Source organism: Lissotriton helveticus, chromosome 2_1 (genome assembly GCF_964261635.1).
Source record: "Lissotriton helveticus chromosome 2_1, aLisHel1.1, whole genome shotgun sequence".
NCBI lineage: Eukaryota > Metazoa > Chordata > Amphibia > Caudata > Salamandridae > Lissotriton > Lissotriton helveticus.
The window spans coordinates 107,419,173-107,434,033 of NC_136059.1; the positions used below are offsets into that span (position 1 = coordinate 107,419,173).

Genomic DNA, 14,861 nt, shown 5'->3' on the forward strand with positions numbered 1-14,861 from the left:
AGCCGGCCTTAGAGGGTGGCAGTCCCCAGAGCCTTCTAGGGCTCCTGGTGGAGGGGCGTGCAGCCCCCCTCCTTTTTTCAGATTTACACCAAGGAGGTGGTGATTCCCTGGGTTGGGGTTCTGCAATGGACCACCTTCATTAATGTATTTATGCCCCAGGGAGGTGGTGGTCCTGGTGCAGTGGAAGTGGTCCTATGACATCCCCCCATACAATTAAAATTAGCCCCGGGGAGGTGGCGGCCCCCCACATAGAGAGAATTAGCCCTAGTGAGGTGGCGTTCCCTGGTACTGCAGTCAGACTCAGTGGGCCTGCCCCCGTTTACAATTAAAATAAGCCCCCAGAAGGTGTCCGTCCCCGGGGCTTTGATAAGCCCCAAGAGGAGAACCCTGTGCACCCCTCTCCTATAATTAGCATATGCCCCTGGGACTTTGCCTACCTGGAGGTTATTTTAAAGCAAATGTGGGAGCCCGCACCTTTTTTTAATTTATTTTGCCACTAATTCGCAGGCCCACTGCAACATTTAAAATAAATATACTTTTTACCACTGGCGGGGTGCCTCAGGGACCCCCCCAACATATCTGGGCGGGTCAGGGTATTCCTAACCTGCCCTTTTTTCTTTTTTTAAACTTTTTTTCTGGGAGTCGCCTTCAAGCCATATCCCAAGATGGCTGCCAACAGTTCTTGGTTGAAGTGTTTTCAGCCAATCAAATTTTAGTACAATGTGCGAGTCCACTGCAAGGACTTGATTCCCCAGATATCTATATTTTTTTAAGATAGATGTCTCAAAGCTACTGAATGGATTTGTACCACATCACAAAAAGGACACTTTCTGGACCAACATCTACCTTTCTACCAAATTTGGTGTAATTCCGCTCAGCAGTTCGGGCTGTAGTCATATTCAAAAAATGAAAAATCCCCATAGACTTGAGATGGGGCAGATCCAATTTTTTCTCGTCCCTTGCTTGACAGATCACCCCAAACCTTTTAACACAGCAGCTCAACCAAACATGGTAAATGTTGGGGCGATTCGTCAAGCAGCGCCAAAGTTATTGGCAAAACAAAAAATGCTTTTCCTGTGGAAACTTTGGTCCAAACTATAACTAGCTACTGGTGACTGCCAGTAGGTAATATATATATATATATATATATATATATATATATATATATATATATATATATATATATATATATATATATATATATATATATATATATATATATATATAAATTAACTGGAAAAACTAGAGGTTACGGAGCGCTATTGTTGGGCTCAGCATCCAAGAGGACTTAATCCCCCAACCAGTAGTGCACTAGGAGGTGCATTTGCAGAGTGGTGGAGAAAGGGGGGGGCTCCGGCCAGCTCTCAGCAATCGCGCTGTGTGGGACTTACTGGAGGTCACAGAAGGGCTTGCTGGCCCCCAAAGACCCTCAGCATCCAAGGGGACTTCATTCACAAACTAGCATGCTTGCAGAGTAGTGAAGAAAAGGGGTGTGGCCTCCAAATACCTCTCAGAAAATCCCACTGCGTGAGTCTTACTGGAGGTAATAGAAGCCTTGTTTTCCCCCAACAACCATCTGGAGCCAAGGGAACTTCATCTCCCTACTAGTAGTGCTGGGCCTCCGCGAGTTGCTGGCGAATTAAAATATATATATATATATATATTAGGGGAGGGGGGCCTTTATTGGGCTGATTTCAGCCCTGTGGACCACATCCCGAGGCCTCTTGAAATGGAGGAGGGGGCCACGTTGCCTACACTCCCGGCCACTGGGCCCAGCCATTTCTGCTGGTTGTCTCCTCTGGGACCACGGGGGAGCCTGTGGGAGCCTGCATTGATTTTAGATATAGGGTGCTGCTGATCATGCAGCATCCCTCTGCCTAAAAGCAATTCTGCCCCACTTCCAGCAAGCGAGATAATTTTTTAATGCTCTCACTCTCAGAAGTGGGGAGTTTGCTGTGGCTTGGTAGGAGTGGTAAAGCTTGTGCCAAGCCACAGCAAACAGCTATATCCCTGGGGTGGGCACTCCAAGACACAGCTAGAGCCCGTCTGGGGTATGGCAGTCCTGCTGAGGCCCCCCGCTGCAATTTGTTTACGGCCCATGGAAGGTGGCTATTCAAATTAGACCTTGAGAATAATGACAACAGGTCCAGACTGGCTACCGGGCTTTCCTTAAAAAACAATACAAAACAAATGTTTTAAAAAGTATGCTAAAAGCTATTTGTTTTGCATTGTTTATTTCAAAGTGCTGGCAGAGCCCCAGCAACAAAATCAGCCCCTCAGGAGTTAACCTGGACCCCACCCTGCTCGCTCCAGGAAACAAGCATTGGAAATGCAATAGGTCTCGCAATTACACGAGTCTGAACTATTAGCATTGTAAATGATAATGCCCTTTATTTTTGCGTTCTGGTTTTTAGAACATAAATAAAAGGCTTTGTCATTTACAAGGCCTATAGCTTAAATTTGCGTTAAAACGAGACCTATTGCATTGCAAATGCTTGTTCAGTTAACAGCTAAATCTGCCGTTGATGGCTTTTCAGCGTGCGCAGCAAACACACACCGAAGGTTAAAGCCAGAATCCGAGGGGAATTACTTTCAAATGACTATAAAAATAAAATGTCAAATTAAATGGCTAATAGACTGAGACAGAGGGTGAGGTAATGTATTGCATCATATGAAAAGAAACTCAGGCCACGCGCGGTCCGGGCTGACAACCCGCAAGAGTAATTATACGGGTAATTGGCTAACAATAACACCAGCGCCAGCAGAGCGCGCGCACTGACATCTCCAAGACAGATTGACTCAGACAGGGGGTAGAGGGGGGGGCTAGGAGGGATGCACAGGAATGCGGCACACACACACGGCAGCGGCAACACAATGCCTGCCCCTTCCCGCCATACCGCTGCTTGCTGCCGGCCTGAGGCTTTATACACAGCAGCGAACCTGTCCTTAAATAAAGACTTAAAACACACAATGGCGCGGATGTCCAGTACAGGCTCTAAAGGGCAAGTTTCCTCTGCATTGGGGGATCAGCTTTTGACTTTGTTGTTTCTCTATAGCGCTGTTACTGCTGTAAGGTCGCTTCAAGGCGCTTTGCGTGGAGGGAAACGAGGTTGTAGGTTGCAGGATGAGATCCCAGCATCCTCGGTGACCGCAGGCTTCTGGTCCAGCGAATGGAACCATGTACACAGCCTTCTGCACCAAAACGTGTATGCCTTTCCGGGCGGACGGAGGGTTTTCTGGGACAGCCGGTGAGTCCTTCGGCTGGACACAAGGACGGTACAGAGCTGTACACACAAGGCCCAGAGACAGATCTAACCGGACAGTCATGAGCCTTAATGAGGGGGGAGGTGCTGGTGTAGGAGGAGGAGTGCTGCTAGGGCAAGGCTGTGTTTGCGGGGAGGTGCTGGTGTGGGAGGGGGGAGGCGCTGGTGTGGGATCCTGTATTGTAAAGCAGGGTGGTCTAAAGCAAAAGAGAACAGCAACACTGAGCATGAGGTGAAGGCGAAGCAGAGAACCACTGAAATGCCCAACTGTCTTAATGACTTGAATCGAAGTAAGCCCAAAGAAAAGAGCTCGCGTTCAAGATCTAGGGGAAGTTCTTGTAGGTCCAGGTCTTCTAGCGGATCAAGTACGTCACGTTCTCGTTCACGCTCCTCGCACTCCCGCTCAAGAAGTGAAAGCCCACCCACAAGCCCGCTCTGTAAATCTTATAAATGTGTGGGGGCAGAATTGCTGCAGAACATCTTTCAAGCGCTGAAAAATAGCGCTGAAAAATGCATGCACATCACGCCTGGGGGGGGGGCGGAGCGGGAAGAGCTGCTCTCGAAGAAGGCTTTGGAACAGATGGTAATTTAAGTTTAAAAAAAAAGACTTTGATGCAGCAGGGGGCGGAGAGCAGGGGGTCGGAGCGGGAAGAGCTGCTGGCGTGGGAGGGTGATTGATGGGCGGGGCAGCGCTGGGGAAGCCTGGGATGCCTTTGATGTGGGGAGGGAGGAGAGCCTTGTGCAGGAGAAATGAACAGATGTCCGTGAGGTGTGGGAGGTGTGCCTGATGCGCGTGCTTGTGTTTCACGTGAACTGAAAGAAAACGCCGGCTGAAAGCCCTTTGGTTTGACGAGGATTTTGCCGACTTGAATTCTCGCTCCTCAATGCGCTTGCGCGCATTAAAGGTCACGAGACCTAAAAACGCCCAGTAGCCAGCCCGGCCCAGAATGAAGAGCTTGTGCCGAGATGTACAGAGGTCTGATTGTTTGCCAACACTTCAACAAGGGAGTGTTGGCAGCCATCTTTGAACTCGGTTTCAGCCTTGTCCCACAAAAAATAGGGGAAAAAAAGAGGGGCAGTGTAGGAAAACCCTGACCCCAAGCCTTGTACGAAAAAGCACCTTTTAAAAAAAATGCTGCAAACATATGATGAAATTGCAGCAAAAATGAAGGAAGAAAAACCACAACAATCTGAGTGCATGTTGTTACTGTTGATATATCGCAAGTGGGGATCATCAGCTATTCAAGATGCAGTACTCACTGATGTCACCTGCGATTTCACACGTTCTGAGCAAACGCTCTTCTCTTGCTTGTAGTGTCCGTAATGTCTGAAAAGAAGATCGGATTCTTTCCAGACTTTGCATGATTTGGGAACCTAAAAAACACAATTCATACTTATTTATCATATTATTTATTCAGTCCTCTTATTCAATCCAGCCAGTATTCTGCTAAATGATAGTCTCAAAAATATCATGAAACACAAATTTCATGTCAAAAATGTCATGGGACAGTTCATACAGGGTAAGAATGTCAAGGAGCAAATTATTAAGCCCCTATCGCCACCACAACCTCACTTTTTGTGATGTTGTGGTGGGAGATAGGGTCAGCGCCCTATTATCAAGGCAGCTTTAAGCCACTTAACATGGCTTAAAGCCACGTTAAGTGGCTTAATGCTGCCTTGATATTAGAGCTCCTTTCACTCTAAACTTAGCGTGAAAGGGGGTGTGCAGTGGGTGTTGCTGTGGGCGTTCCACTGCAACACCCATTGTAGTCAACGCTGCCACCTATTATCAAGTTTGGCGATAATAGGTGGCAGCGCCAAACTTAAGACCAGAAAAATCCTGGTCTTAAGGTGGCGAAATAAGGAGAAATGCTTAATTTCTCCTCGTTCATGCTTTTTCCATGTGTGCTGCCTTGTGCAGTACAAATGGGAAAAGCAAAATGCCATGGTTTGTTCATTCCTGTACATGAACAAACCATTTTTCAAAATGCCATTTTGTAACTTCTTTGTGTGCTGCACAAAGCAGCACATATGAAAGTTACAAAATGGCATTTTAGGTTTGTTTATGTGCAGGAAGGAACTTCTTCCTACACAGAAACAAACCTCCCCGCTCGCAGACACCCTTGCACTCTGGTGCAAGGGTGCCTGTGCTGGCGCTAAGTTGTGCAACTTAGCACCATCGCAGGGGGAAATGCAAGGCTGCACCATATCCTTGTTAATATGGTGCAGCCTGGCTTTTCCAAAGTGACATAGAGAGGCGTTAAGCCAAGACGGCTAACGCCTTTCTCCGCCACTTCCTTAGTAATATGCCCCCAAGTATTTGGTATATAATTTTTAAAATATGATTGTATATATTACTGTTTTTATTTAGTTTAATTTTATTAGATTTTGGAAGTTATTAGTATACTGTTATGTATTTTTTATTTTTTTTTATGTTTTTGCCAGGTTGTTGTGCTTGTAGCGGAATAGTGTGAGATTTTTAAGAGGTTTCATTTTTTTTAAATAATTTTGTATATGTTTGAATTTGTTAATTAGATAATTAGTAATGCATCTGTTTCATTTGTAAAATAATTTAATAATTAATTGTTTTAATTATTTAGTTTGGTTTTAATGATTTGGTATGAATTTAATAGTGTTATGCTTATAGTTTTTTGTATAACAGTTTCATAATATTATTTTTTAAATTATTTGCATTTTTATTTTTTATGATATTAATGTAATATTTTTTGTGTGTTAGGGTTCTTTGGTAGGAAGTATTTTTTTAGTTTGTTAAGCGAATTTTTATGTACTTTGTGATTATCTGTTCTGTATATATCTAATTTATTTTGTAATAATTTAAATTAGGGAAAATTAAATTCAAGCATTCTAAAATGTCACATTACCTTACTGTTGCCTATGCTGTAGTGAGAATAGTAGTTCTGACGAAATCAAAATCCAACACTTTCCCACTGCTTCTTATATTGAAGTAGGAAATAGTAAATGTAACCCCTCCAAAGTCCAACATTTTTTCTACTGTTGCTGAGGTTGGAGTGGGAGTAGGGTATTTGACCCCTCTAATGTTCAAGGTCCATCCTGTGCCTTGGGTTGGAGTAGCAATTATATATTTGACCCCTCAAGTCTCCAGCATTTGCTCAACTGTTACTTATGCTCGAACGATAAAAGTACATCAAACCGCTCCAAAATCTCTCTCTTTCCCCACTGTTGGTCATGTTGGAGTTGGAGTGGACGTAGTGAATTTGACCCCTCCAAATCAAATTTTTAGGATCAGATTATTTTTTTACATATATTTTTTGCTTTAATATTAAAAGTTAATTTAATGTAAGTTTTTAATTTTTTTGTAGCAAAATGTATTATTTACTTTAATTTTACTATTGTATAGTTTCAAAAAAATAATTGTGTAACATCCTTAGCCATAGCCCAGAATAAGTTCATCAGAACCCTAACAGGTCTCCCATAATCTACTCCTCTCAAACCCCTTTTCTCATATCTGAGTTGCATTGCATTTGAGGAGATAGCAGAATTTAGGCCTAAAGCGTATTGGGGAAGTCTCTGGACTATGCTGGAGCTGTTACCCTACGCCAATGCACTAAAACATGCAAGAGAAGCTGATTCGTCATGTAAAATCCAATGGCTACAAAAAATCAAGTGCACATTGGTTGACATGGTGGTCAGTCACTTGGGGGAGGATCCAGTTGGTAGTCTGTTTCTATAAAAAAAAATTGCAAGAAAGCATATTGGAATATGGTTAACAGCAAGCGTATGTCATTTATATAAAATTCCTCCCTTACTGGTATCTTCCTGGAGCACAAGTATGAAACAAGGTATGAGGTTTATTCAATCAATCAATCAATCAATCAATCATGCCATTTGTATAGCGCACTACTCACCCGGGAGGGTCTCAAGGCGCTTGGGGGGAGGGGTATGCTACTGCTCGAAAAGCCAGGTCTTGAGTTGTTTCCTGAAGGCGAGATGGTCCTGGGTCAGCCGAAGGTGGATGGGGAGGGAGTTCCAAGTCTTGGCAGCCAGGTAAGAGAAGGATCTTCCTCCGGCAGTGGCTCTTTGGATGCGTGGTACGGCTGCGAGGGCGAGGCTGGTGGACCGTAGCTGGCGGGTGGGTGTGTAGAAGGTCAGGCGGTCGTTGAGGTACTTGGGGCCCAGGTCGTGGAGAGACTTGTGTGCGTGGGTGAGGAGCCGGAACGTGATCCTCTTGTCAACGGGGAGCCAGTGCAGGTTCCTCAGGTGGCTGGAGATGTGGCTGCGTCGGGGAACATCCAGGATGAGTCGGGCGGAGGCGTTCTGGATGCGCTGGAGTCTTTTCTGTAGCTTGGCTGTGGTTCCGGCGTAGAGGGCGTTTCCGTAGTCCAGTCGGCTGGTGACGAGTGCCTGGGTGACAGTCTTCCTGGTCTCGGTCGGGATCCAGCGGAAGATCTTGCGAAGCATACGCAGGGTGTTGAAGCACGAAGAGGAGACGGCGTTGACTTGTCTGGTCATCGAGAGGGAGGGGTCCAGGATGAAGCCCAAGTTGCGTGCGTGGTCGGTTGGCTCGGGTGCGGTGCCCAGGGCTGGGGGCCACCAGGAGTCGTCCCAGGCGGAGGGCGAAGATCCCAGGATGAGGACTTCCGTCTTGTCCGAGTTCAGTTTCAGGCGGCTGTCCTTCATCCACTTGGCGACGTCTTTCATCCCTTCGTGTAGGCAGGTTCTGGCGGTGTCGGGGTCTCTGGTGAGGGAGAGGATCAGCTGGGTGTCGTCGGCGTAAGAGATGATGTTGAGGTTGTGCTGGCGTGCGATGACTGCGAGAGGTTTCATGTAGATGTTGAAGAGGGTGGGGCTGAGTGAAGATCCTTGCGGGACGCCGCAGATGACTTCGGTGGCCTCGGAGCGAAACGGGGGCCTCGGAGCGAAACGGGGGGAGGCGGACTCTTTGTGTTCTTCCGGCGAGGAACGAGATGATCCACTCCAGTGCCTTCTCTTGGATACCGATGTTGCTGAGGGTGCGGTGGCAGACCGTGTCGAACGCAGCGGAGAGGTCCAGGAGGATGAGAGCCACTGTTTCCCCCTTGTCGAGCAGGGTCCGGATGTCGTCGGTGGCTGCGATGAGGGCGGTCTCGGTGCTGTGGTTGGCTCTGAAGCCGGACTGCAAGGGGTCGAGGGATCCGTTCGTCTCGAGGAAGGCGGTCAGCTGTCTGTTGACGATCTTCTCGATGACTTTAGCAGGAAAAGGGAGGAGCGAGATGGGGCGGAAGTTTTTGAGATCGGTGGGGTCCGCTGCAGGTTTCTTCAGGAGGGCGCTGATCTCGGCGTGCTTCCAGCTCTCCGGGAAGGTGGCGGTGTTGAAGGAGGCGTTGATGATGTTCCGGAGTTGGGGTGCGATGGTGGAGTCGGCCTTGTTGAAGACGTGGTGTGGGCAGGGGTCGGTCGGTGATCCGGAGTGGATGGTGTTCATCGTGCGGGCTGTGTCTTCGGTGGTCACCATGGTCCAGGTGCAAAGGGTGGCGGTGGGGGGCGTTGGTTCGACGGTTGGGTGCGTGGGTGGGGCGCCGAAGCTGTTGTGGATGTCGGCGATCTTGCGGTGGAAGAACGAGGCGAGGGAGTCGCAGAGGTCTTGTGACGGAGTGATGTCATTGGTGCCGGTGCTGGGGTTGGAGAACTCCTTGACGATAGTGAAGAGCTCTTTGCTGTTGTGGGCGTTGTTGTCCAGTCGTTCCTTCAGGGATTTCTTCTTGGTGGTGCGGATGAGCTGGTGGTGCTTGCGGGTAGCATGTTTGAGGGCGGTCATGTTGTCGGTGGTCCGGTCGAGGAGCCAGGCTTTCTCGAGGGTGCGGCAGGTCTTCTTGGAGTCCTTGAGGTCGTCGGTGAACCAGGATGCTGGGAGGGTTCTTTAGTGGCGCGAGGTCGTCGGCGCAGGCGGTCAGCCACTGTGTGAAGTTGCGGGCTGCTTCGTTGGGGTCCGTTGTGTTGGCGGGTGGGCTCTGGCTGAGGGAGGTGGTGAGCTGGTCTGCGGTGATCTTGCTCCAATTCCTCTGAGGTACCTGTTGCGGGTGGTGGTGGGTCGTGGATCTTTTGAAGCTGAAGTGGACGCAGCTGTGGTCGGTCCAGTGGAGTCCGGTGGCGTGGCTGACGGTGATGTACTTGCTGGAAGAGAAGACGGGATCAAGCGTGTGGCCGGCGTAGTGGGTGGGGGTGTTGACCAGTTGCTTGAGTCCGAGGTTGGCGAGGTTTTCCAGCAGGGCGGTGGTGTTGCGGTCCTTGTTGTTCTCCAGGTGGAAGTTGAGGTCCCCGAGGAGGATGTAGTCGGTGGAGGGGAGGGCGTGCGGGCTGATGAAGTCTGTGATGTCTTCGCTGAATTGTGTGCGTGGTCCCGGGGGTCTGTAGACGAGGGTGCCCCTGAGGGTCGTCTTAGGGTCGGTGTGAATCTGGAAGTGGAGATGTTCGGCTGCGGCGAAGGAGTCGTTGGCGTCGGTCGTGATGCGGATGGTGTTCCTGTGGACGATGGCGATGCCACCTCCGGTCTGGTTGATGCGGTCCCTCCTGATGATCTTGTACCCGTCCGGGATGGCGATGGCGATGTCGGGTGCAGAGGAGGCGTTCATCCAGGTTTCCGTGAGGAAGGCGACGTCCGGTGATGTAGCGTCGAGGAGGTTCCAGAGTTCCACGGCGTGTCTGTGGACGGAGCGGGTGTTGATCAGGATGCACTTGAGGTGGTTGCTGCTGGTGTTTGTCTTGGCGGGTGCGGGGCAGGTTCAGAGGCAGGAGAACTTGCAGGTGCAGCAGGTGAAGGGTCCGTGGGTGCGTCTTGGGGTGGCTCGGCAGCAGGCGTGGGTCCGGCCGGCATTGAGTGCGTTGAGAGTGGCGGCGTCGTAGGTCAGTCGGGTCGTCTTGCCTCGGCGGGGAGGGCCAGGGGTCCTGGCGCTGGGCGCGGGCCAGGCGCGGACGGGCGCAGACGGGCTTACCTTTGGCGCACCTTCGGCGCTCAATCGGCGCTCCCGCTGCACGCGTCCGCTGCGCGGTCGCTCTGGGGGCGTCATAAGTAAGGAGCCGGGAGGGAGGAACAGCTTGGTGGCGGGAGCGGGGCGGCGAATGGAATCACAGGGGGGCGGGGCTGCAGGGAGGCAGCGGCGGGAAATTCCAAGAAGCAGCGGGCAGCGGGAAATTCCCAGGAGCAGCGGGAAATTCCCAGGAGCAGCGGGAAATTCCCAGGAGCAGCGGGCAGCGAGCAAAGGAATCTGCAGGCAGGAGGCGGCAAAGGCAGGCAGGAGCGGCAGCAGTGAGTGGGGCCCTGTGAAATTTTATTTCTAGACTGTGTGATAGGAAACTGTTTCACCAATTTAGAGTAGGCTCACTCCCTATAAAATCGTTTACATAAAAATGGCAAAACAAAATAGATATAAAATGCCCTTCTTGCCAAACAATGGATGAGTCTATCATGCATATATTGTTCTTATGCCCAGCATATAAGTGCCCCAGAGACAAATTGCTAAAGTCGATTTGTTCTGATCTTAGTAATAGATCAAGTAAAATTACACCACGTATCCTAAAGACAAATTTGCACGAAGATATAGTAATAGCAATGGCAAAGTTTCTGTATGTGGGGTATTCAGAGGAATAATATGAAGAAGCTAGGTGTAATGGATGTCATTCATGTTTCCTATAATTTTTAAGTGTTCTTATACATTGCCAATCGGGGAGTCTTAGATATGGACAGGCTGTGTCTAATTTTTACGCTAACTAGTAGACAAGATCATGAAAAACGGCATATCTAAGGCTCTTATATTTATACCAGGGATTATACGTGCAATATTATCAAATGCTAAAATCTTTTGATTTGTTTAAAATTATTATGATTTTCTTAATACAATCATTTGTACTATTTGCAATATTACAGTATGTGTCAGTGAAAAACAATGTTTGGTAATGTATTATTGCTTTTATTGTGTCTTTAATGATTGAAAATATCAAAATAAAGACTAATTTGATTTGATTTGAATTGTGTTTATACTTATAATTTTTTTATTAGTTATAATGAATACTAAGATACTACATACAGCATTTTTTCAATTATTTGAAAATATATGTTTGTAAGTTAGATAATATTACAGTATTTTATGTTATGAGTATATATTGTTTAATGTAAGATTATGTGTAAAGGTAATAGTTAATATGGTGTATAATAGGTAAATTTGATAAACGTCCCTATTTTGACAATATTGTGGTCATCTATACTTTTGTCAATATTTGTACCCTCAATATTGTTCGGTGATCATTTGTTCCCTAATATGTTAATAGGCGATATTTTGACATACAACTGGCTGCTGTTTCACCATCATGTAAGTTGCTAGAATCTAGTTTTGAAAAACCTGAGGACTCATGTCCTTATTTATTTAGTTAGTTAGTGTTAAACCTTACATCCTTGACATTTTGTCCCCCAACTTTTTACCTGTCCATCCCCATGTTGCTGCTGACATAGTATTTGCCGGTGTTAGGACTCTGCACACGTTTCTGCTCCTAACCAGTGAAAGTGCTTGTTCTCCCTCCTTCAAACATTGTAATATTGTCTTACTCCCAATCGGCCTATTAGTGTACTTGTATGTGTTTACTACAGTGGTACCTCGTGTACCCAGGGCCTGTAAATTAAAAGCTACTAGTGGGCCTGCAGCCCTTACTGTGCCACACACTAAAGTAGCTTTTTACACCTGTCCTAAGCCGGTGTGTGCAGTTCCAAACTGCCATTTTGATCTGGCAAAATAAACCTTTTGCTAGGCCTAAACCTTCCTTTTTAGGTCTCGGCTAGCCGCGCGAAGCGCGTCTCCGCCGAGCCCCTTTTGTCGTCATGTGTGCTTCCCAGGAGACAGTCCTGGCCGCGCGCATCGCCTTGGAGGCGATTCGAAAGTGTCACACGCACGCGAACGAGCGCTGCGGCCAGGCGCTGCCTCCTGTGAAGCACACACGCATGTAAGTGGATTTATTTATATTGCGTGTGTCCTCTTTTCCCGCCTCCACCCCTGGGGTAATCCCTCGTCTATTCTTGCTCCCCGAACACCAGCCCAGCTCCCTCCCAAGCTCCGGCTGCGGCTTTACCTTTGCAGCGGCGCCGAGCCGGATGCGCGCTCAGATCCACGGAAATGTAACCGGGAGAGCGAGCGAGCTCCGCCGGGAGGCTCACATTGAGGGGCACGGGGAGTGGGGCAGCTGCAGTGCGCTTCCACCGACTGCAGGGGGGCGTCACCGAGCTGCTTGCCGAGGAAAGCGGTGGGAGGCAGGGGCCGAGCTTGCGGGAGGAGGTAAGGAGAGGAGGGAGGAGAAACGAGAGCGCGCTCGAGGGCCTGAGTGACAGAAGCACGAGGAGGCAGGACTTCTCACGAAAAACAGAATTGAGCTCTAGTTGACACCCCCGGGGTACCAAAGAGTTGTCGGCGTGAAGGAGTAGAAACGTCTCGCCCTGGGGGTATTTACATTTTAAAGCTTGGTGACGCTACTCTCGTAAGTTAATAAAACGTTGCCCATCGCAAATCGGACCCAAGCCACCACGCGTACATCTAGAAAACGGACCTCTCAGCTTCTGATATACCAGACCCGACCCTTTAGTGAAGATATGTTAAGAGCTCAGGCTCTTGAAGTTTTAAGGCTAGCCTGACTCAAAGAATGAAGGCGGTGTTCTTACCGTTGTGCAGAGTAGTGAGTGTAGAGTGAGAGTGCAGAGTAGTGAGTGCAGAGTGAGTGTGCAGAGTAGTGAGTGCAGAGTGAGTGTGCAGAGTAGTGAGTAGTGAGTGCAGAGTGAGTGTGCAGAGTAGTGAGTGCAGAGTGAGTGCGCAGAGTAGTGAGTGCAGAGTGAGTGTGCAGAGTAGTGAGTGCCGAGTGAGTAGTGAGTGCAGAGTAGTGAGTGCAGAGTAGTGAGTGCAGAGTAGTGAGTGCAGAGTGAGTGTGCAGAGTAGTGAGTGCAGAGTAGTGAGTGCAGAGTAGTGAGTAGTGAGTGCAGAGTAGTGAGTGCAGAGTAGTGAGTGCAGAGTGAGTGTGCAGAGTGAGTGTGCAGAGTAGTGAGTGCAGAGTGAGTGTGCAGAGTAGTGAGTGCAGAGTGAGTGTGCAGAGTAGTGAGTGCCGAGTGAGTAGTGAGTAGTGAGTGCAGAGTAGTGAGTGCAGAGTAGTGAGTGCAGAGTAGTGAGTGCAGAGTGAGTGTGCAGAGTAGTGAGTGCAGAGTAGTGAGTAGAGTAGTGAGTAGTGAGTAAAGTAGTGAATAGAGTAGTGAGTAATGAGTGCAGAGTAGTGAGTACAGAGTAGTGAGTAGAGTAGTGAGTAAAGTAGTGAGTAGAGTAGTGAGTGCAGAGTAGTGAGTAGTGAGTGCAGAGTAGTGAGTAGTGAGTGCAGAGTAGTGAGTGCAGAGTAGTGAGTGCAGAGTAGTGAGTGCAGAGTAGTGAGTGCAGAGTAGTGAGTAGAGTAGTGAGTAGAGTAGTGAGTGGTGAGTGGTGAGTAGTGAGTAGTGAGTAGTGAGTAGAGTAGTGAGTAGTGAGTGCAGAGTAGTGAGTAGTGAGTGGTGAGTAGAGTAGTGAGTGGTGAGTGGTGAGTAGTGAGTAGAGTAGTGAGTAGTGAGTGGTGAGTAGTGAGTGCAGAGTAGTGAGAGTCTGGCCCTGTTTCTAGCTCAAGCGGCACCGGCACCGGCACCTGTAGTCTAAAGATAATACCTCTGCCTCAAGTGAAGTACTCTGCTATCCTTTAGAAGAGCTATCAAGACCTTTCTGTTTCCACTTCTTTAAATCTGTTCCCTCTCCATCTGGTTTCTCCATCTGGTTGTGTTATCACTCAATATAGCGCCGGGACGCCACTTTGCTGTGGCAGCTGAGCGCTCTACAAATTTATAACATAACATAACTCTGGTACCCAAGGATGACTAGCAAACAATATTATTCACAACGTTGCTTACTATTCAGCAACATTTGACAGTTTGCAATCAATCTTTATAAAACAATTCAGAGTTTGATAACAAATTAATGCAACACATTGTAATATACAATGCCAATAGCTCAAACTTTAATGCTGCGAGACCTATTGCATTGTAAATGCTTGTTAATACATGGAAGTGATCCCTAGGGTTCGCCCTAAACAGCCCAAAGGGCAAAGTGCAGTGTATTTAAAAAGTGGGACATGAACTTTCAAGTTTTACTTGTCCTGGTAGTATTTAATAAGTGATAACTTTCAATTGGAAGCAATTTAGTAATGTCAAGTTTCGTGTGTAATTTTTTTAAATTTAAAAGCATATTTAATAGTAAAGCCGGATTGCAAATCACAATCCTGAAAATGCCACTTTTACAAAGTTGGCATTTTCGTGTCCCAACCATTTGGTGCCTGAAGCCTGTACACTGGGCCAGATGAGTACCCACACACTCTCTCTCTCTCATGTACACACACCCGCAAGCACGCACACAACATACATTTAGAAGCATTGTTTTTACTTTTCCCAGGTTCTAGAGAAAGGTCAAATTCCAGCTAATTATACTCCATTTGTGAATACACTAATAGTGAATAATGAGACATAATTTACTAATAGTGTTCTAAAACAACTGAGAGAAAACAAAGCAAGAACAGTGCCAACATATGTCCATAAAGACA

General features: G+C 47.7%; 1 protein-coding gene across 3 annotated transcripts in view; it reads right to left on the reverse strand.

Annotated features, from left to right (window-relative positions):
* The window catches only part of LOC144817767 (CD209 antigen-like protein C), a 124,784-nt gene that overhangs the window by 59,229 nt on the left and 50,694 nt on the right, over positions 1-14,861 (reverse strand). For 2 of the 3 annotated variants that reach the window (XM_078674566.1, XM_078674568.1), the window contains exon 4: positions 4,524-4,637. The exons of the other annotated variant lie outside the window; for it this stretch is intronic. In XM_078674566.1, coding sequence (XP_078530692.1) covers positions 4,524-4,637 — 114 coding nt within the window. The remainder of the gene's footprint in view (positions 1-4,523; positions 4,638-14,861) is intronic. 3 annotated transcript variants of the gene reach the window in all.